Genomic DNA, 23,933 nt, shown 5'->3' with positions numbered 1-23,933 from the left:
GTAATTCTCCTTCAACTTCCCTTGTGTTTCACTATCCCTGGCAAATCGCACCAGCCTTAAGAATTAAACAACAAAATGCCCTCACTGAAAAAGAATTGAAAAACTCCCACCTGACTACTGTATGTAGTCATTTTTACCTGCCTGACTGTAAAGGAGACACGAGGCTAGTTTTTTTTTTCCCCCTGGTAAATTAAGTTATTACCAACAGCCTCTTGACTGTGGCAATCTGGGCTAGAACACAGATCTTACCTTTCATAATAAAGATGACACTTGTAATAAAATTTAGCCAAATCTCTGTGGAGGACAGTAATGCCTCTGATTTGTAGCTTTCAGATCTGTGCTCACCTAGGGTTCTACCTGCCATCAGAGACAGAGTTCAGGGCATACAACAGCTCTTTTTTAATGTTGCTGCCCAAGACATCTAACCCAATGGACTGGATACTCTAAGCCATATCTTAACAAAATAAATAAATGTCTAGTGTCTACCATGGGCATTCCCTACCCCTTTTCTCCTAATGAAGATGCAGATGACACCAAAGCCTATTAAAAAACTTCAAACATCTCAAATCCACTAAAACACAAATCTCATAAGTCATGATGTGAAGGGCTGTCACTGGAAACACTGGCTTGTGTTTTCTGTTCAGTGCCTAAACATCAGTTGGTGCCATCACACATTAAAAAAAAATTGTAACAGTTCAGATTCCTGTTTGGTAGTAAAAAGGTGTGAGTGACTGAAGGTGGCAATATAAGGAAGAACATTGTTCATAAAATATATTCAGCTGTATTTCACTGAACTGCAACTGGTCAAACACACAGATAGTGGCAAATCTCATGATCTCCTGCCATCATGTCACACAGTAGTGCTACTCACGTGTTATAAAATCTCAGTGTGTTTCATCTTAAAATAGGGATTAACAGGACAGTTTGGGTGCAGTAGTAGGCATTAAATGTATCTCACAGCTCCTCTCTGACCATGTACCTGAGCATTATCCTGTACCCAACTTTTTCACAGCTCTTATTTATCTTTGCTCTGGTATTTCGAATATAGGTCACCCATGTGACAGTCTCTTTAAGCATGTGTATTTAGTAATACACACAGAAAACACATGCAAATAACTAAAAAAAATACTTAACAGTACATAAGCTCATTAAAATGATAAAGCACTTGTATTTATTCAGCATGTCAGATGGGTTTAATTGATTGTATAATCATCGTCTAATTCTAAATGGATGGGGCAAAGTCCTCCAGCAATTGAACAGCTTCTTTAACAACAAAAGTCAGCATTCTTAAAAAAAATTTTAGTGGGGGAAAGTTGAATTGATTATTTTTTTTTTTCAAAATGGTAAGGAAAATGCTTTAAAGGAAGATCTAGGACACATATTTGAACAAGGTTATTCTTCTATCCCTTGTGAGTCTCTGAAACAGCAGAACAAAATGGATTAAATGTATCTTCTCCAAATCCAATATTAATCAATTTGAATTACAGTTCATTGGGTTATTTTGCTCCTCCAAAGTACTTGACTTTGATTTCATTCCATGCACTTGAGGAGGAAAAGCTGAGAGATATGAGGGGACACGGGGGAAGAGGAAACATAGAAGGATTCACTCCATGCTGCATGGGTCTGTCTGCATTTCTGCTCTATGTTTTCTGCATGCTCTGCTTGATGCATTGATAAAATCATCCACATTCTCGTGCTTGCAGAAGAGAATATTATAATTTATAGTATTTCCCTCCAGAATGTTTGAATTTCCAGCTGTACACCAACTGGCCAAATTTTGATGAGATCATCATGTGGATGAGATGTCTGTGATTCAGCAGAAAACATCATGGCAATGGTTATGAAAGTTTTCAATAGGAGAAGGACAACATCAGGGGAAAGGACAGCCACAGACATACTTGAAGGTACCACACTACACATGAAACATCCTGGGATTAGGATGTTGTTGTGATGGGATGAAATATTTGGTTCAGTGCTGCCTATAATTAGTAATTTATGGCCTAGAAGATGTGTCCTGCATGATTTTATGGAACCTAAATAAGGGCATTTTACTGTCTTTTCTTACAGCCCTGAGTAGACCAACCACCAGGCTATGAAGCAGCAGATGGCATTTATCATATGTCAGTCAAAAATAAAAAGTGTGTTCTGATTGGTTCAATGAGCCAAAATAATTGTTTAATGCACTGTAGGTTGATTAGCTTGTGCATCTGGTATCTGTTTCTAAAAGGAATATTTATAAGCATCTTAAAGAAATCAAGTGGGTTTTCTTTTCACTGAAGTCCCTTAACCTCTTTTAAAATTAATTTAAAAACCCAAAACAACAAAAAATAACCCCCTTCAAGCAGCACCTTTGATATTTTTCCTGAAGGCTTATCAAGCTAAAAGACAGGAATTCTCATAGAGGTATTCCCAGATAATTTGACGCTCATAAAGTATTCCTGCCAATGATTACAGGGGAACACTTCTCATCCTGTGCTCAGTCCAAAAGAAACTTTTTTTCTTTCACTAAGTTTCAGATCAAGGACAGAACTCAGTTCAGGAACTATTCTCTGAAATAATCCAACTTAAGCTCCATCAACCTATTCTGATGTGTCCAAGCACCAAATCTCTTGCATGGGAACTGTGGAAGGCTGACAAATTTCAAACAGGGTTGTCCTCAACATTTGATTTCATCCAGATGTAGCATAAAAGGTGCCTTTGGCAATAAGCATGAGATTCATGGACTGAAAATGTTTAGTTTGCTTACTAAGGGAGTTTTCACAGGCTGGAACAACTACCTGGAAAAACATTTTGAGAGGGCAGACACCACAGTCAGTACTACTGGAAAAAATGAGACAACAGCAAACAAGATGCAAATAAGAACACAACAAAAGGAAGAGGAAGGATGAGGTGAGGATGGGTCAGCTGTAAAGGATACTTACTCAACATATTTATTCCACGATGGAGTCTCTGATTGTGCCATGAACACACAATTAGTTAAAATAGTGCACATAATAAACATACTGAACAATGTAAAGAGGCAAATTAAGGAAAATAATGCATTTGATACAAGACTTCATAAATTTTTGTCTTTTTACACAAGATGTGACAGTTCACTCACAATTTGCAAGTTGCTTCAAGAACAATAAGCATTTGTTTGCAAGTGCATTTGGAGACAAATAATTATATAAACATAGAAAAATGAGGGAGGCTTCCCTGTTTTTTTTTTTTCTTTACCTACATCTTTTAAACATACTTTATACAGTAAACAAATGTACTGACTCTGCAGTCCTTTGAAAGCACAATACCCCAAATTTACAGCTGTGTTGGTCAGATGACAATGTGCAGAGGTGCACAACTTTGTATGAAAAGAAGGATTAGTCTCATTTAAGTATCCACAGAAAAACCTGTGTCTGCAAATTCCCACTTCATTTTTTATCCTGAAACATTTCTCAGGCAGTAGGGGAAAGTCACAAATCTGGTCTTTCTAATCTCTTTAATGGGCTTGAGGTCTCGCTTTCAGTATAAAGTTTCACCAAAAGCAAGTATGAGTTTCAGAGCACTAATTTTAAGGCTTGGTCTGCAAACCTGCTGGGCAAATAGGCAGCCTTGGTCTGCAGGGCTCTCTGCCTCTGCTGAGGGACCAGATTCCCTACTTGGAGCCTAAAACAATCCTCCCAGTTCACACACTTTGCTGCTAAGCTGAAACCATAAACATAAAAAGCACCCTAAATCAAATTCCTGAAATTGAAAACATAATTCACTGGATGGCTCTTCTAAAAGCACATGCCACTTTCTGTAAAAAAAATTACACAATCTGATGAGATTCTCCTGCATCAATAACTGGTCCCATGCAACTGGGAAAATGTAAATATAGAAGATAAGGCAAAGGCAAACAGCCTGCAACTCAGTCAACAGGCAGGGACCCTTCCCAGGCAATATAAGTAAAACCCAAAAATAAATTTATTTTTCTTTTTTTTTAAAATGATTTTAAAAAAAAGTTTGGTTTGGTTTGGGTTTTTTCACCTCCGTAGTTGATTCTGCTTGTGGTACTTTTTGTTTGAGAATAGTGATTGAAGGGTTTAGTTTCAAACCTACGTCCTGAAATGTTTGCATTAAATTTATCCTCATGCAGAGCCAAAATCTCTGCTGAATACAGAGTGGAACGTTTTCCAATGGGCCACATAAGCAACTGCAAGGTTAAATTGGTCGTAACCAACCTGAGGATTCCCCAGGGCCACCACTGAAGGCAGTAATTGAACTCACAGGGACTGCTCATCTCACAAACATCTTCCACTTCTGGGCCAACACCTCCTACTGAAGGGCTGGGAGGGATGCCTGATACCCACTCATATTTGCTCACATCAGCTTCAGATCTATTTCTGTAAGTTTTGTCATTCTTGTTAACATAATTATTAAGTTCCAGTAGCCTAGAAAACACTGGATTACTTTTTCAACTCCAGTGAAATGCTGTGGATGAAGCACAGGAAACCAGACAGCTATCTTCAGACCAAGTAAAAAAAATAGCATATTTCAATTCCAAGCAAATAAACTCCACTAGTGGAATTTAGGGCCACTGGTTTGATCTCTTTATGCCTGTTTCCTTGTGATACAAACTGAATCTAGCAGCTTTCCCAAATGCTCACTTGCAGGCAGGTGTCATCACCTCCTTATTCAAGCACCAAAGAGAACAAATCAGAGAACACAGGTTGAAAACGTAAGGGTCAGCTCTGGGACAACAAACACACTACAAATTCAATCTGGGTTTCACCATCAATCTGAAAACTACAAAGAACATGAAAGAATGAAACATTTCAGCTGGTTATGCACCAAAGTTAGTGGTCTGTGTTAAAATTAGAAAGAGAAAACAGAAATCCCCACGGAATGAAAATTAGCATTTCTACCTGAAATCAAATGCAATTGTTTGCATTAGAAAAAGTCCACGATGATGATCTACTCAAAAAGGACAAAGCAAAGAAGATAAAACTGAGATAAGCTGTATTAGCAGCATTGTCTATTCCCTATCTTAGAACTGCTATTAAATCAAATTTTCCAAAGCCTACAAACTAAATATACTAAGCTACTCATCAGGATCCTTTCTGCAATAAATTAAACCTATTATTTCCAATTTGAGGTTACAGAATAGCCTTTGCACAAACCAATTCTAAAAGTTATACATTTTATCTCCTAGCACAAAGATATTGAGTCAAACGCAGCATACTTCTATTCTAGACTTCATTATGATGGATAATTGTTAATTAGCAGACTGAATACTAGAGGCTCTTTAGGTGATCATTGCCAAATTACATATAATATGTGCAAGCAAAGGTTAGTCCCAATGAATAGAATGTATAATTGGTGCTTCACAAGATCTCATTTTGCCTTATGGAAAGTGTGCAAAATAAGATGGGAGGAAAGCTGCAAGCAGAAAATATGGACAAAGATTGGAAATTCTGTAAGAAGATTTTTTTTCTTTTTCTGATGTATCAGAATCCATAATTCTAGCACCAAGGAAGTAATTTTTGCCAAACTCCCAGCCCGGTTCAGTGGTAAAGTGACAAAAACTAGCTATAAAACCTAGAAAAACTAGAAATTAGAATTGCTACAGATTTTATACAGGCTAGCAAACACCACAGAATGGTCCTTGGCTTGCAGACAAGAAGAACTAAGAGGAGTCTTTTAAACAGAGGGCATCAAAGTAATGTTACCAGTGTTTTAATCTCATTAAAAGGTGGAGATAGTTAATAAAGATGTTAATAACAGCTAATAATGATGCAAAGGCAAAAAGTGCTCATCCCATTGGGGATCCAATCCTGCACTCCCCATGTCCTCTGGGACAGGAATGGAGTAGGGCCACCTTCTGGGCAGCCATGTGGGCCCTGAACCATCCACGAGGCCTCACTGACTCTGAATAAGAGGAGAAATACCTAGAAGGGCTTTAAAGATTCATTATTAGTTGTAATAAACATTACTAGGAGGCTGTGGGAGTTTCTCCCCTTGGAAGGGTGTATTTTTGAAAGACTGGACTTCTCAGTCTTGGCTGGATGAGCAGTGAACACAAAGCATCTATCCTCCCAGACATCTCAGAGGAAGAACTCCACATACAGCTACTTAACCAGGAAATGTGACCCCTCCCCAGCTTCTTTATAGGGTGATTTTACTCTGTCCTCTCTATTCTGTTCCACTGTTGGCGTTCGTGGTGAACTCAATGGCTGGAAATTGAAATATGGCATCCACTAAAGAAGCTGCTACAGATATTTACGTGACAGGGCACCATTTGCTAATGCTCCTTTTAGGCTTTTGCCCTGGGGAAAATAAAGATTGCTTGATTACAGTCACGCAAAAGGACAGATCTGGTTCCCAGGTCCATGTCTGGGATATTATCTGCTTCAGTACTTGTGGGTTTGGGCTCCTTTCTGCCTGGGATATTGACTGCCTGCTCAGCCACTTGGCCTTTGTATTTCAGGTTGATACAAAAGGGCTTTATTGACAGAAAACAAATCAGTGCCTAATGCAGGATCTCCGTTCTCACTGGGACTGGAGTTGTTGTTTCCTGCCTGTGCCTGCCAAAGATTCAGCTGCTGGATCTCTCAAAATTATCAACTCAAGGTGATGATTTCTGTCTTTCTGGAGCTAAACTTATGTTTGCATTGAGACCTGCCACTCCCAAACTCTTACACTCCTTATCTGACCATATTCCTTTCCTGACAGATATTTTAATGCCTTCCTCTGTGGTCTTTATCCTTGGAAGTAATGTGGTAAGGATTTCTTGCTTATTTATCTTCTGTGTGACTGCTACCAAGGGCATGTAGCTCCTCTGCTACACATTCCTGTGACCTCTTGGCTTCACCAGACAGTGTAGAAAAAAATGGAGGAAAAGACAGAATAAGCCACCAAAGCTGGAGGCAATACTCTCAACTTCTTTCTAAGAAGCTCAGTTTTTCAGATTCTTCCCTTAGCCATACCTGGGCAAATGCATTGACCTTGATTAACTTCAGCAATGCTGAAATAACTGTGCCCAAAAAGCTTGCTTGAGCTCTAGGTATGCAGCAGCATGTGCTGCATTGTGTGCACACATAATCTGATCCACCAGCTCATCTCTCTGCAGAATTCTGCAGTGTATTCTTAGTAACCATAATATCTTGGCTGATAACACATATTCATTTTTGCACAGATTTATTGCAATCAGAAGCTTCACCTGTTTTTTTCCTTTTGATAGTGGATCTATAGTATCACCTTTTTTTTCCTCCTCCCTGTATGGAGTGGAAATCTAATTTATTTCCCTGTTTGTTTTCCCTGAAATTTGATAATTAACCAATGTTTCTAAGATGCTGCCTAATTAATATTTATTAACTCTCTGTGGTGGACAGAGCAGATGAGGGATTTCCATCACTAAAGCATCCTGGAATGATCAGAGCAGCATGTGAAGTCTTTGAATTATCACTGCCTGGTCTCCCACGTGCACCCTAGAGAGAGCAGCCAAGTCATGAAAAAAGGTGTGTTTTTAGTAATGTTCACACAAAGCTGAACATTTGGGTCAGTTTGGCCTTCCAGAGAAATGTGACTGTGTCAGAATATAATGTTTCTGGGGTTGTGTGAAAAAAACAAGCCAAAACCAACCACTGCAGCCTGTTTTGCATGACTTCAGAACCAGAACTACAGGAAATCAGGCATTGCCCTTTCATTGGAAGGTCCAACAGGACAGCCTGTGCCTTTTATCTTTGTTGGATAAAACATCCAAATAAACAAACTAAAAAAGAATCAACAAAACCATTTTTGAAATGTTCTGTTTCAGGAGAAAAAAAAATCAGATCTGAACCAGTTCAAAATTAAATCATGTCTGCAGACAGTGTCACAGAGTTTTACCTCTGGGAGGGATTGCTGAAATGCTTGGTAGGAAAGCTCTCCATCAATGCAGATTTCCCCTGGTTGCCTTCCTTTCTGAGGTACTACACCCACTTTCCCTTCAGTAATGATGATCAGTCCCTTCCCATCTTTTAATCCTGAGTAAACTCACCAGACTCTCCAGTGCAGTTCACATTATATGATTCCAGCAGTATGACACAGTCACTTTTATAGCTCACATAACAATATAAAATAAAACAAACCGAAAATCCAAGTGCATTTCTGCTTGTGCATGCAAATTCAGCCAGAAGATTTAAAACAGCTTAATGAAATAAAATGGTTTCTGACTTCCATCCATCTGTGTTTAAAACCCATATAAAATACATGAGGAGGAAAATCAACAGAAAGGATATGAATGTACCAAAATTTTAATTGCTGCTCTTCTGATTGGATGGAAAGGACTAAGTATGTACAAGGCAGGAGTGGCACTAAATCGAAAGATTGTCTTCCCTTTGTTCAGTACTATAAATGTCTGGAAAACAAAACAGAAAATGAGAACATTCAGTATTTGCATTTATGCTCAGCTTTTCCAGCCCACATCTCACTGGGAAATTCCTGCCAGCATCTCATATTTCCCCCCATCTCCCAAGACCCCCAAAATCCTTCTCACTTGGTGAAAAGTTTTGTCCAAGGCCTTCCCTACAGAACTGACTGTCCTGTTGCAATATCCCAAGTATTTTTTCTTTCTTCAACCCTTAGTGGATCCTGTGCCATCACCTCCACCATAGGGCTGGGAAGAGAGCAGAATCACCTTTAAAAACAAGAAAATTACATGGAGACTAAAATGTGGGGGAAGAAATTATGTGATGCTCTTCTTCCCAGGTGCTGCAGATCTCACTGTGTTGTTGATCCAACTTCTCTACTTTGAACACTTTATTGCTCTCAATTCTGTCTCACCAAGCCAAAAGTTGTAGGAGGCACCTTTCCACACTAGGATCTGACCTTGGCACTGAAGCACTCTCATTGTGCTCAGGTTAATATGGCCAGAGAAAAACAAGTCTCTGAGTTATCTTAAACCCAAATAAAAGTGAAATGGATGCTGACCCAATTTGCAGAGTTCTGAAGATGCCCCACCAGGCACAGAGGAACTAATATTCACTCAGAGACAGAGAATTGAGAAACCCAATATATAAAATCTAAGCAATTCACACACCTTGAGTCTAAAAACTTCATGGCACTAAAACTGCAAATCTATATCCTGTTGCTTATGCCCAGGGATAGCAGGCAAATTAAAAGGTAAATTAATTCTGCTCCTTCCAGGTAAGTAATCTGTTTGCCTTTATCCATTTAACTTTTATTCTGTAGCTCTAGCACCTACATCTACACTGTTTTAATTGAAGTACCATTATGGTCATCTTAATTCATTGTTTACAGGAAATAGCATAGTCCAAAATCAGGAACAGCAGTACCTGAAAAAACTGGAAGCTGCCTAAAAATACAAAGGGCTTCCAAGCTTTATTTTGTCCTCTGTTTTGTGAAATGCTTGGAAAGGGGAATGAACTGTAGTAAGCAACCAGCCCAGCTCTGCTGTCAACAGCCTTTTGACAGAAGCTGTTTGCACTGCTGTGGCTTTGGTCCAGCCTGCACGTGATCCCTCATCAGGTGATGCTCACTTTGGGACAAAGTTCACCATTCTGCAAAGCGCCAGCACTGCACATGCTGCTCACACCTCCCTCCTGCTCTGTTTTGGTCATCTGAAAGGGAGTTTTGCTCTTCCTCAGCAGGAGCAGAGCCGCTGCTCTCCAGGAATGGCTGCAAAGGTGCCTCCTGCTCTTGTGCAGAGTGCTCACACAAGGCTCAAGTCACCCAGCAGCCCTTAACATTAAGGGGCTTAAGTGATAAACAACAGACCTGTGAAGTCACAGCTCATGCAGAAGGCAAGATAGGGCAGATAAAAACCTCTGGCTTAAATTAACTCAGCTACTGCTCTGCTCATTTCAGATATTGTAAATTCATTCTCAGGGTTATCTGAAAACACACAAGTTTAAATCATGCTTTTTATCCCTCTTTGCCTTCCTGCTTAGATGTTTTCCGGGAGCCCTGCCCATGCCAACATTCTGATCCTTAATCTGGGAAAGAATTATTTTTACTTTTTGCAGAAAGATAACAAGCAGAGCACTCAAAGCAGAGGTCACACTTCAGCAAAGGCAGAGGAGCAGGCTGGTGCTCACCTTACGATCATTGTAGAAAGGGTCGATGTCCTCCAAGGGCTCCCCAATGAGCTCTGGAGAAACAGTCCCATAGATATCAGGCAGCTTCTTGCAAGCTTGCAAGTCAAACTGAGGCTGAGGTTTCTCTTCCTCGCCCAGCTGCTCCCTGTATTCCTGCTTGGCATTCCTGGCGAGCTTCTCTGCAATTCGCTTCTCGATGGCAGCCAAGGACTCGGGCGTGAACCGGTGGAAGCTGTTAGTACCCGGTGGTAACAAGAAGTCAGCCATCTTTTCATCCTGCTTTGTCTTTACTGGTCTTTACTCCTAGTAGTGGAAACAGCTGAAATTAAAAAAAAAAAAAAAGTTATCAAAAGTTAGCGGCGCAAGGAAAGCAAGAAGAACAAAGCCAGCAGAATGAAAAAAACCCCACCAGACTCAACACCCAGGTAACTCGTTATATATTATCAGGAAGCTCTTCATCTGTTTTTATGTGGTTAATAGAACATCAAGGAAAACAAAAATTACCAAAATTGTAATTTCAATAAGAAATCACATATGATCAAATCTAAACAGACTTCATATATAGACTGTAATATTCTTCAGTTCATCAGTCATTTGGGATCCTAAATCCAAACTAAGAAGTAACTTCGATTCACACGGGCTTAAATTTCATTGAAGGACACAGAGATTCAGACTCCTAACTCATTTTTGAAAATTCAGCTCTGGGAGTGGATGAACAATGTTCCTAAGATGACTGCAAGGCAGATCTAAATCAGCCAATGTCTGGCCACATGATGCAAAATCTAAAAATGCCCCAGCTGTTCTATTCCAAATTTAAAGAGTGAAGGGTCAAGTTTAGATTTTTAAATCCCATAAAAAAATCTTCACAATCTCTGTCTTAGGCTTCTGTAACATAATTTTAATTTTCCTTTGGGATAGGAAATACCATCTTCAAGATACCTCCTCAGGACTTTTGAGCATTTTCTTTTCCTCCACACCCTGAAATCTGAAGGATGATGGAAGCTCAGATGTGCCTGGCAAAGCTCTGGGACCTTCATGAAAGCACATCAAGCTTCCAAGATGCTGAACAGCCGCTGCTGCCAGCTTGTCATATCTGAAAACCATGCTCCTTTAATCCAAGATCAATTTGAATATCCAGGAGTTGGACTCGATGATCCTTGTGCTTTCCAGCTCAGGATATTCTTTTATTCTATGATTCTAACCCAAACCTGTAAAGTTTGATCATCTTGTCCTGATGGTACTTCAATGTTAACACTTCCAGTCTCTGCCTGAATGAAAACAAGTAAGAGTTTTCCCATCTCTTCAACTTACATGAATAAAACCAAGCGTGAAAAGCACAGCCGAACAAAAAGCCTTCTTGTATCTGCACTAAACAACACGGATAGCTGTGAAAATTAATGTAAAACTACTGTTTGAAAAAGGATGAAGCTTATCCCTGTTCTAGCAGCCTGCACAAATCCATCCAAGTTCACTGAAGCCGCATATTGCAATTTAAAGTCACTTTAGAGGCATGTTTTTCCAGTGAGAGAAGCCCTCACTCCACAACAATTAAAACTCATTTCACAGACGAAACACAGACCTTGTACTTTTGCCACCACCAGGCCATTCATACTCAATCAGAATACACTCTGGTGACACACAAAATAGTAGATTTTGAGGTGGGCTACCCTCTTTCATTCAGCAACGTGTGCAGGATCCCACTCTTTGTTCAGCCACAACGTTTGTTTTCTGCTTTCAGATGGAATTTGTCTATTTACAATGGATAGTTCCAGATAGTTTGCGTCTATTAGGCTCTGTGATGACAGCATTTTTGTTAGCAAACAAGACTCTAACTGGACTCTGCATGACAAATAGCATATTTATTGACTCAATTTCTCTGAGTAAAGGACGCTTTCAAATAACTACTGTCTCTCCTGTTCTGACTTCATTTTAAAATGAATTCATTAAATTGTCATTGATCACAGTCTATCGCACAGGAATGATTTACTGAAGCTTGTACATTATGCTCTGAATTACAGCTGGTTTGAACAAGCAGGGCTAAAATAAATTATCCTTCCTGGAGTTTGGAGTATTCTGACATTCTTTTTTTGTTAGATTTATTCTTCTTTTTCCTTTCTCCGTCCCCTCCATGTCATTTGTTTTACCCCCTTCCTCCTGAAAAACAGGAAACCAGAAGATTTCCCACAAATCGAGTTTCCTACACCCAACACTTTGTGACTCAGCAAATAGAATTTCACTTCCTATAAATGACATCAATACAGGTGGCCAGAGAATCCTCTGAGATTTTTTTTTTGTCCTTTCCATTTTTGTTTCTCCAGAATGAAACCTGTCTCAGTGCTGAAGGGGACAACAAAAGCCAGTGGCTGATCAGGACTGCTGGAAGGGCAGAGAGGAGGTCTCTAAGCTGGAGATGAGAATGTTGTGGGCTGCTAGCTGAGGTCCAGATGATCATGAGCTCTGTCAAGGGAGTGAATGGGGAATAGCTGTTTGCTTTTCCTAATAATATGAAACCGGAAAAACTTCAAATGAAATCACAGAGCAGTGGCAAAAGGTCCATAAATGATTTTACACACAAGTTGCTGCCTCTGACTCAGGAACTTGGGTGCAAGCAAGAAAAGCTACTTATGCTTGTCCTATCTTAACACTCTTCCCAGTCTAAAGAAACCTAAATGTGTGCTTTGTCCACACAGTCTCAGACTTCCTTAAAGACTTCCAAGAGAAGCCATTCTGGCAACAGAACTACTCAATTTTTTCCTCAAAAGAGAAACAAACAGATTGGGGATGGTGAAGGAGATAAAGCAGCCCAAAAAACCTAATTGGCATCAGAAGTTTTAATTATTTTTTCTAAAGGGAATTATTTTTGCTTAAAGCTCTCTCTCATTAGAAAATTGAATCAAATTCAAACTGGTCAAAACCAGATCTTTTCAATTTTATCTACAATTTCCAGAAAGGTGGCTGCCTAGAAAGAACTGGAAAATCCCACACAAACTTCATTAGTGTTTTTGCTAGTCATCTATTTAATTTTTCTTTCTAAAAACGTATGTTTCAGCACCCTTACAACTGAAAATTTATGACATGTTTTGTCTTCATATTGTATATAAGCTAAAGTTCCACATTTTAATATATATATATTTAGCACAATTCTTTTTCAATTTCATATCCTTTCAGGAAATGGACAAGATAATTTCATGGGTCCTTTCTATGTCTAATTTGTTTTAATCTGTGAATTGCAAACATTTCTACAAATAGCCGGGGTTAGCCCAGATGTTTCTTAAAAGGGTAAGAAAGCACCACAAGTTAAAAAGGGAAATCATCAATGACTGAATCAAAGAGCTGGAATGCCATTTCTTAAGAGATAATAGCTGCTGTGATTCACGTGTTTACAATATGAGCCTGGATTTTTCCATTCCTCACAGGCACATTTTTGAAGTACAAGGCTTCAAACACATTGTTTCTGTGATATCACCACGCACAGAATGAAAATTTCCCTCTTGCTTGGTCAGTTAGCATCGGTTGCTGCTGATAAAATGCACTGGTTATGTAAACAAAACATGCATATGAAAATAAAGCCCCAAGAAGAATTCTTTCTTTGGTGTGGCAAGAAGTGAGAGCAAACAAATTAGGCATTGCTAGCACCTGTATTTATTCAGAAAGAAAAATGCTGATTTCCATTGCAGTTTTGACCTTAGTGTCACGGGCTTCAGCCACTCCAATTCAAAATCTCTTTCAGGTTCTCAGAACATCACTTGCATGCCCTGAAAGTCCCTCTGTTGTATCAAGGACTCATGAGCTTATATTTCAGGCCCTTGGCAATGGTAATAAAGGAACCAAACTGGAAGATCAGGGTTGTGAAAGTGTCTTTTAAAGGCTAAAGGCATCAGACATGCTCATTTTGAGCAGGACTGTCCCCATCTGCTGATTTCTGTGATGCCACTCAGGGAGCCACTGCAGACCACGGGCTGGGGAGAGGAGTGTTTGCACTGCAGTTCTGCTAGCCCAAACTCTTACAAAATACTAATCCCAGAGCCCTAAATTCTCCTTTTGTTGAAGAAATGTTTGTGATTAAATAATGATTTTGCATTGCTAACTGCTGTGGTAACAAGAACAGTCACGTGGATGGGTTTTCTTTCTGTCTGAGACTACATGGAGCACAGTCATCTTTTCCCCCCACACACTCCTTTTCCAGATAATCTCTTTGGCATTTTTCTTTGACCTGCAGAGCACAGCAAAACATGAGAATAGTAGGCTAGGGAAATAAAGAACAGAGCAATGACACATCTAATGTAATGTCACTGGTCTAGATTAATAAATTCACATGCATAAATTTACACATAAACTCAAACACCTAATCAGATTTAAAAAGATGACAAGTTGATATGGGATCGCATGGAAGTTTTATTCCAGCCAAGAAGTAATAGCTTCATGGAGAACTGTTTTTAATTCAGATCAAATAAAGAAGTTTTGCAAAAAGATCAAGAAGCTAAAGGAGTCTAGGTGACTGAGGCACACTTCATAATTTTACTGACAACAAACAAACAAACAAACAACCTTTTGAGACTTAATTCACTTACAGTTATATCATAGTTCACATTCCACAGTGAGGAGGTGTCATGGGAAATTCTCTTTTAACTGAAAAATTTCATTTGCTGTTAGCACACACTTTGGGGGCCTGTGTGCTCACATCAAGGCAGTCCTCAAAATTTTACACAGCACACTCGTTACTTCTGCTTAAGCTGATATTTGGTTTGTTTATTTTTCCTCCAACAGGCACAATTTTTTCAAGACCACAAACAATGCTTGTTTTTGCAGCACTTGTTCTTAACACATATCCACATCTCCAGCTGCTGTAGATCAGCACAGCTCTGCCCAGGGAAGTCACACCTGGGGAACTGATCTCTTAGGACCCAGACCATTTGGCTAGAAATGTTTCCTTTAAAAAGAGCACCTTCACACCAGAGCATGAAAACCAGATAGTGTGTAATTGAGGTATTAAACTAATGGCCTAGAAGGTAACCAAGCTTGCTGGAAAACCCTGAGCTTTTTGCACCCTGTGAAAGCAATCTGCAAATGCTTGTCCATCCAGAAACATTTTGTTGGGTGAGCTCCAAGGTGGAGGTGCAAAAAGGGCAGCTGGAGAATCCAGTGCCTGGTGGGGACTCCCATGGCTGGTCTGCAGGGGAAAACGACGGTATTCCACAAAAATCTGATAGAAATGGCTGAGGTGTTCAGCTCTTAGGGCTCTCCTAGGCAAAGCACAGTGTTGACACCTGTCCAAGCTGACACAGGAGGAGATGTGAGCCAGAGCTCCTCTTGCTGCCGTGTCACAAGGCAAACCTGCAGGTTGATGTGACATTGTGTAACACATTTCCCAAAACAAGCCCTCTTGTTCACCGTGGATGCTGACCAGGGGCAGAAATAAATACGTAAGAGAACTCACTGCATTCAAATCGTAGGGAAAATCCAAACCAAAACAGCACAAAATGTCCAAAACAAAACTTCAGAGTCACAGACCCACGGGGCCTTTTGTCACAACCAGCCCTGCCTAGGCAGTATCTTCTTTTAAATCCAGTTTAATGGGTTTTGCTGGCTGCTCACTCATCAGAATCATGGCATTCTGACATTGCCAATGACTTACTGAAAAAATAAAGTCTGCAGAAAGCCAACATGTGCTAAAGGAAATGAATTCAGAATATTTCATCCTGATATTGAAAGGGTATTTGGGGATGATAAATTTTTTTGCCAAGAATTAAATGCTGGCACTAAGTCTTCCCTTATGATAAAATAAATATTTTTAGTGAGCTAAAAATATTCTGCTTTCTTTGCAGGTGTCTTTATTTCGAATTACTTTGCAACCAAATGACATAAATAAGCAAGAGGGAAACAGCACATTATAGTTACCAATGCAGATCTCTATATTTTGCTGAGAATTATTAATTCTTTGCACCCAATAGGTTTTCATGTCTATTTTAATTAACTAGAAATTGGCCTCAGAGTTATTTTACTACGAACTATACAGCCTTCATATCCAGGGAAAGATTTCTCCTGTGCTACTCTGAACCAACAGAGCTTGGAAAGAGTTACCAAGAAAGAGGGATTCTTTCAGCTCAGAATGCAGTCACTACCTTTTGAACAAGAAATAAGAAATCTACAGGAAAATTCCATGTTGTGCCAAACATAATACACAGTGCTCACACCACTAGGTGCTTTGAATGCTCACATTAATAAAATATATCAAATCTGGTCCATTTTATTCACAGAGTGTTTTGTAAAGACATAAAGACGGATAGAGGAAGCTGTAAAACAGCTATTAAAATATATTCTGGTGCCATTATGGGATGGTTATGTCAGAGAAAGAAGGCAGCTTTAGGCTAGACAGCAAAATCTTGGCTGCATGCTTCTAGGGAAGAAGGAGCCACGTCTGGAGAGCTGTCTGATGTATTACCACAGTTATAGGTAAGGCTTTCCTGATCCCCTCCCATCTAAGTTATGGAGACACATTTCATCAGCAGAAAACAAACAGACTCATAAAAGCCAATCATCAGAACTGACATGTTTACATTAAGAGAGATGGATGAAACTCTGTAAGCAAAGCCAGGGCCTCTTTCACAATGGTAGCACTGAATTAAGAGACAAACATGACATAACAACTAAATTTCATTTCTAATAGTGAATAGAGCGATTTAGGTTTTCCTTCTTTCAAGGGACAGCAACAAAAAGAGGCTGTGGTGAAGGGTCAAGAAAAAATTGGATGTGAAAGGCTGGGGGAGACAGACCCAAACCACACAAAGTTAAGCTGTGGGAGGTGGCAGGTGCCCCTCCTGCCTCTGGCTGATATGAGGTGAAACCACAGGTCCTGCCAGTCTGCATCAGCACTTTGCTCCAAAACCACTTCCTGCACTAAACTCCACCCTATCCATACACCTCCAACATACCCAGCTTCCCATCCTTCTATCCTCTATCCTTTTCCTATGCCTTAGCCAAGAAAATTCTCTCCTCCTCCCACCTACTTTATTGCAGACAAACATAACCTTTTCACAAACCTGTCCTTGCCCACAGCAATAACTCTCGAGTGACATTCACACTGGTTCTGTGAGATTTTGTCACTACTACTTTATTCTCCTCTTTGTTCCATGCAAAGCATCTCTGTGATGGTGGATGACCCTGGAAAAGGATGCTGGGTCTCTGTCTGTGTTTTTTTGGATAATTTTCAGTATTAATGGAGCCCCAGCTACTGGCAAACATTTTCACTGCTTTGGCAACACAATACAAAAGAGAAAAAAATAAAAAGGCACAGATTTAGAAGTGCACTGGCAAAATTATCTCTTTAGGTAATGGTGATGGAGACTCAGGAAGGATAACAGAATCTATCAGGGAGTTGATGCTTCCTGGAATATATTGAAGATTTGATTCATTATTCAGTGCACTGTAAATTTGACAATACTATTTGGATAAAGCTGGTGGCTCTTCTACTGTGATGGAAGAGATTTCGACCCCCTTTCCCCCCCCGAGAGACAGAGAGGGATTATTGCTGTCCAGAGGGGAGGGATATTCTGCCTGTTTGCGATTGAAAACCGCCTGGGTTTGTTTGCCAAGTTTAGGAATCAGAGTTAAGAGCTTACATGGGTTCTGGGGGTGCAATCCTCAGCTCATGTCAGTCCAGGGGAACATTTGGTGTGGCTGCAGTAGGCAGTGGGTCAGACCCCTGGCATCAGAGAGGCTGAGTTATTTGTCTTCTGCCGTTCCTTTCAAAGAAGTTTACTTCAGCCACTCGGTGTAGCTCCATGGAAAAGATGCAATGGATGCTGGTGCTGACTGACAGTGATTTGATTTGAATTACATAATGTTCTAAACCATTATGTAAATTAGTCTGACAGAAACATGGAGGCAGAGCAGCCAGGGATTTTTCATTGTTTTTTTTTTAAATATCTAGTAGCCTTTTAATGTTATCACCAAGACTGCCGCCTTCCAGCTACCACATTTTGCTGGTAGGTTAGCTGAATTAAACTTTATTTCTCCTGACACTAACCAAAACCCAAAGTGCATCTGAGCAAATGATGAGGAGCATTTAAAGAGTGGTAAATGTGGATGATTTTAGAGGTATTTGAGTGAGTCACATTACCAGGAGTGGTTTTGGCTATGTCCCACTGATGCCAATGAGACTCACACTTCTGAGAACCCCGTGGCAATCCCAAGCATCCCTCCCATTCTCCCTTGTACAATTTCCTCATCTTTTCACATGGGAAGATTCTTTCAGAGTAAATAACTTGCTGCACAAACAATTCTATTCCAAAAGTCATGACATTTTCTGTTAATTAGCAATAATATAATCATCCAAACAAAACTGCTGGGGACATTGCATTTACTAACAGGCTACATCCAAACATGCATTTATGTGTCACCGGTGCATGCTCGAGTGGTTGGTAATTCTCAGCTGGGCCTGAGGCACAATGCACTGGAAGGATACAATAGAGGCCCAGTATTGCAAACCCTGCTGTGGCTCCTTGCTTAATTTAGCTTATGGGACCAAACAGTCAATGAGCAAACCAGAAAATAATACATCAAGTGGCCTGTGAAAGGGAAGTATCTGATGATGGTATCAATGCACAGTGTTTTCTAAATGGAAAATGCACTAGCTCCATATTTTGGGAACTTGCTTGCACTTCCTGTAAGAAAAAACCCAAAACAACCCAAAGAACATTATTCCTAAAAATACCTTTTTCATTACTTGGTTGGCCCAGAAAGCCAAACATGTCCTGGGCTGTATCATGAGAAGTGTGACCAGCAAGTGGAAGAAGATGCTCAGCTCTGGTGGGACCCCACCTGGAGTGCTGCATCCACATCTGGGACCCCCAACACAGGAAAAACTTGAACCTGTTGGAGCACGTCCAAAGGAGAGCCACAAAGATGGTCAGAGAACTGAAGCACTTCTGTTATGAAAACAGGCTGCAATAGCTGGCTAAGAGAAGAGAAGGCTCCAGGGAGAACTGACAGAACCTCCCAGTGCCTGAAGCTGCTCCCAGAAAGCTGGAGAGTGGCTTTAGACAAGCACATGTAGAGGTAGAACAAGGAGGATTGGATTTAAAGGAAAAATGAGTAGGCTTAGATTTTATATTAGGAAGAAATTCTTCCCTGTGAGGGTGAGCAGGCCCTGGCACAGTCTGGAAACTCCATCCCTGGAAGTGTTCAAGGCCAGGTTGGACAGGATTTGAACAACCTGGTTTAACGGAAGATGTCACAGCCCATGGCAGGGGGTTTGGAAAAAAATCATCCTTAAGGTCCCTTCCAAATCAAGCCATTCTGTGATATGATTGTGTGATTACTAATTGCAGTGATAAACAGCAATTCCACTGAGAGATCATCCAATATTTTGACCTAACCTCTTCCTACATACATATAAATACTGGGGCTAAGAGTCTCCAGATGACATTATGAGTTATACCATCACCTACCCTGACAGGGTCCTGAAATGTTGCAGAATGTACTGTTTGTACATTTGGATTTTCTTTTTGTTTATTCAAGACAATTTCAACTAAAAATACAAATTTCACAAGGCAGTGGAAGATTTTGATCAGATCTGTTAATTTTTAATCTGCCATGTATGAGTCTAATGATTCAAGTACTGCCTGCTCCTCTCTACATCCATCGTCATCCATCCTAAAGTTTAGTTCCTAAGCTTAGACAGGGCAAATAATGTATTCTAGATATTTTTTACTAAATATATATATATATATCATGCAACTCTTGTGAAATAGCCTCATATTCTCAGAATAGAATGAATCAACTAAAATTTAGCTTCCCTGATGGATTGGAATAGATTAGCCAAACCAAAGAAGCTCAGGATGTTACACATTCAGGGAGAAATAGGCACTGCTAGGGCATGAGTCATCTCTCCTGTTTCCAATGTCTACTTCAGAGAGATAAACTATGCTTTAGACCCTAGCAAAGCTTCTGGTGATTCAATTTGTTTATTGTGACGCCAAAATTCTGGTGTTGATATGTGCCTGTAGGTACCTGTGAACTCTGTGTCTACATTTGCCTGTTTGCTTTTCTCTGACACAGCAGGGGCACCTGGACTGAGAGATGTCTCCCCCCAAAATTCAGACCACTGTGGAATATGATGCAAGGTAGTTTTAATTCTGCCTTGACTCTTCAAAAATATAGACCAGCCACCTCCAGCCACATGATGGCAAAGGAATGGACCAAGGGGCTGTTCCATTCCAGTGTGTGGCAAACCCCAACACTTCTGCAACAACTTTCCAGGGCACACAATTACTTTAGAACACAATACAGATCTTCAATTTTAACAAATGGGATACATTTAAGTAGTCAATGACAACCACGTTGTTCCCAGAAACGGGGTCACACAGGTTATCCTGATACTCTCAGACTCACCACAGACTCACAAATCTAGAAAATATTTAATGTCTTACATTGTGTTTCTACAAATAAAAGGGGTGTTTGAGGTCTGGACTGTGCAGCTACATGAGCAGAAGTGGTTTTGAGGTAATATTTTTTAAAAGTAGAGTAAAATGTGGCCTAGTGGCACCCTTGACTCCTGGGGGATCACAAAAAACCAATTCAAAACAGAGCTGAAAGTGCACGTTTGTCCTAGCTCACAGCCACTTTCCTATTCCAGTCTTGGGCTTGTCTTATAGATTGTAACAAAACATATCATGATTTTAAAAGCAGAACAAGTGGGGTGGCACTGTTCCTCTCTCCCCACATAAATGTTTAGCCTGGTTCCAAAATACTCTTCCCTGTCTCTACCTTCCTTCCACAATTATTCGCAAAACTTCTAACTCTGAATAGAAGAGCTGTCTCTAGACCCCAGCTCTCTCCAGCCTATCTCTACTGTCAGACAAAGAATAGAGAAATGAAGTGGAGGAAACAGGAAAAAAACAAATTTGCATGGCATTTCACAGATTCCCCTTGTCCCTGTCTCCAGGATATATTTCACACCCTCCAAGGGCCTATTAACCATCTTTTGTGTATTAAATTGCTTAATAGCCATCTGTGGTGGGTTGATCCAGTCTGAGGAGGATGGAGTCAGAGAGCAGCTTGGTGGGCACCTGGCAGCCAGACAAGGTCAGTCCACACCATCCTTTATGGAAATTGTGCCTCTCCCTTTTCTCCGAGTCACTGAGCTGCAAAGAAGTTGAAGGATGTCCTGGAAGACACAGTCACAGCAGAGCAGATTGGAGCTTTGCACTGCAGCCCTGGGCTTCAGCATGACTTAGAATCACAGAACCATTTAGGCTGGAAAAGACCCCTGAGGTCACCGAGTCTGACTTCTGCCTCACCTTTTTGTCCCCTGTGGGGATGTTGCTGGCAAAGGGAGCTGTGCAAAACACCATCACAAAACTCCCAGGAGAGCCTGGAAGCCAGCCCTGAGGCCCAAGCAAGAAGAACATCAAGCCTGAAAGATCAGACCATTAAAAGCATTACTGATCCTCTCAATTCTTACAATTTATGATTCTCCCAGATGAATTGAAATTAAATTGAATACTCACATTAACAAAGTAATGGGAAATCCCAGTTCACATGCTTCACATTTAGCCTCACAGTGGCTAAAAAAGAGTTCTGCTGATTTATCTTAACTCCTTTCTCCTTACATACCCAAAGCACATCTCAGTGCCTGGCCTACTTGTATATGTTATTTAGGTATTGCCTGGGTAGGACAGACATCACTGCCTCAGTGCACACAGAATGATCCCAGATCTGATGGTTTCAGAGTGCTCTGCTTCTGGTGGCTCAGATGGAGAGCAGAGACACAGGCCCTGCTCTTCCAGGCTTTGTGACATGACTGGTGATGCCATCAGCACCAACCAGCTCAAATCTCATGTTTAATCTCACACAATCTGAGTTCTTCTTCACAAAACTGCCTCCAAACCCAGGGCCAGGGCTGTACACCACACTGACCCTGCTTATTCTCACACTTCCATCTTCATTTGGAGGCCCTGGCTTAAACTGGCTTTGCTACAAACAAAATAGAAAAGTTTTACCATGCATGTCTGAAAATAGAATTGCAATCATCTATGCTTCCGTTACTTTAAAACTAAATTTATCAAGAGATTATTCTTCTGTGAGGTTTAGCACATAAGATGTCTTATGTTTTAAAGTTCAGTCATTTCACAGTTATTTATGAGCAGAAAATCTTATGGATTAATTTTATAAAGAAGCACAATGAGTTTGGGGATCAGAACTCCTTTTGGTGTAAAGGGTCCCAATAGCTCTGCAATCCATCAAGACAGTTTTCAGCTATTTTTGTAATATTGTTTGTTGTGTTCACAGATAATGTGCAGCTGAGCACCAACAAGGTGAAATATCAAAGGTTATAGTTTAGTGTCAGAAAAAAATCTTCCAAGTAACAGTTAAGAGCCTGATGACTGAATAAGGAAGGGGGAAAAAGCCATATAATCCTCTAGGGGTTTTTATTTGTTTAGTTTCTGCATTAGACAGTTCTTTGAGTGCAATTGATTTTGTAGTTTCCTCTGTAGTTTCCAATTAATCATCCTCCCTCTTTGTGAGGATGTTTTACACAAAAACAGGAGACAGGAAAACATTTCAAAATAGGGAAATGTGCTTATAAAACCACAGCACTGGTATGGATATGCAGAAGTGAAGGTTCTGTATGAAACCACCCTTTGGAGGGGAAGGGGGAGCAGCATTGCCTGCCGTGTGGAACAGCTGACTGCAAATTTCCTATTGAAACTCTATTTCTATGGAAAAATGCTTTTCCAATAGAGCAGCGTTTAAGTAAAGAGCATCTACTTTGAGTTACAAATTTCTTTCTGCAACAAAGAAGCCTCCAAACTGAAAAGGGAACAGATTTATCAGAGGAAAATCACCATTTTTCATAGGGGGGAAAAAACCCACTTTCTCTCCAAGAATGATGGGAAACAGGCCAGAAATCACCCTAATCACATCCCATTGCTGGTTCACCCACTGGCTTGACATTCCTGTGTTTGTGTTTTTTAAATATATGAAAAAATTGGGAATTTTACATAGTCATCATAATCCAAATATAAAAATCAATTTTAAAATTACTTGCTTTTCAACAAACACATTATATCTCTTTAAATCACAAAGCAAAAAAAAATGACAGTACCTATTCAAAGCCAGGAAAACATGCTTTTCTTCTAGAAGACATCATTACAGCCTCATCCAAACATGAAACTTTTGATTGAGGACAAGGATCTTTTGGAGCTTTGAATGAGTAACAACAGGATTATTACAAAAATAAATAAAAGATGAGCAAGCTGCCACTTAAGCTATGGATTTCCCACTGCAACAGCTTCAAAACTTTCTTGAAACACAACAAATTAATAAAAAAAAAGGAGAGGCAGACGATATGGCTCTGTCTAACTGATAGCATGAAAACATCAAGCACTTTGATTCAGATGAATAAATAATGACGGCGTGTTATCCAGGAAACAGCGCAATGCCAAGTCTGTTTGATCTCAGACCAACTGTTGGGTAAAAGTATTCTGAAATGCTCTCCTGGGCACATGGGCCAGCTGCATCTCAGCTCTGGGACTTTGATTATTTAAATGGGGGTCTTATTAAGAGAAGGAATTTTGTCCTAGAAGAAATTTTATACCATGTCACCTTCCTGAGGGGAAACTCCAGCGTTACTCTGCTTATTCAGGAGGCTGGGGCTGTGAGAGTGGGGATTCCAAGCACCCTCTCTGATTGCTCTCCTGCATCCTAAATTGAGATGCAAGCAATGGGAAAACAAAACATGAGGGAAGCTTGTGAATCTTGTCTCTTGCATTTCAGGGCTGCCCCAGAAAAGCCTGGAAATCATCCTCCCTGCAGGTTCCAAAGCCCACACCATGGGATGTGAAGCCCCAGGAGCATCTCCTCTCCCTCATCACT

The 23,933-nt window shown here is 40.2% G+C and overlaps 1 protein-coding gene across 5 annotated transcripts in view; it reads right to left on the bottom strand.

The window, feature by feature from the left end:
* The window catches only part of LOC135304434 (sodium channel protein type 5 subunit alpha-like), a 208,867-nt gene that overhangs the window by 158,629 nt on the left and 26,305 nt on the right, over positions 1 to 23,933 (bottom strand). For 3 of the 5 annotated variants that reach the window (XM_064426839.1, XM_064427086.1, XM_064426923.1), the window contains exons 2-4: positions 10,056 to 10,374; positions 8,239 to 8,356; positions 2,922 to 3,012 (exon numbers count right to left, since the gene is read on the bottom strand). In XM_064426839.1, coding sequence (XP_064282909.1) covers positions 2,922 to 3,012; positions 8,239 to 8,356; positions 10,056 to 10,322 — 476 coding nt within the window. In that variant the 5' untranslated portion in view covers positions 10,323 to 10,374. Of the gene's footprint in view, positions 1 to 2,921; positions 3,013 to 8,238; positions 8,357 to 10,055; positions 10,375 to 13,431; positions 13,540 to 23,933 lie in introns of those variants that run through there. The other 2 variants (XM_064426993.1, XM_064427175.1) reach the window with 2 other exon arrangements.

This window comes from Passer domesticus, chromosome 1, assembly GCF_036417665.1.
Source record: "Passer domesticus isolate bPasDom1 chromosome 1, bPasDom1.hap1, whole genome shotgun sequence".
Taxonomy (NCBI): domain Eukaryota; kingdom Metazoa; phylum Chordata; class Aves; order Passeriformes; family Passeridae; genus Passer; species Passer domesticus.
The sequence above is the reverse complement of the archived record's forward strand: the minus strand, read 5'-3'. Positions and strand labels throughout refer to the sequence as shown.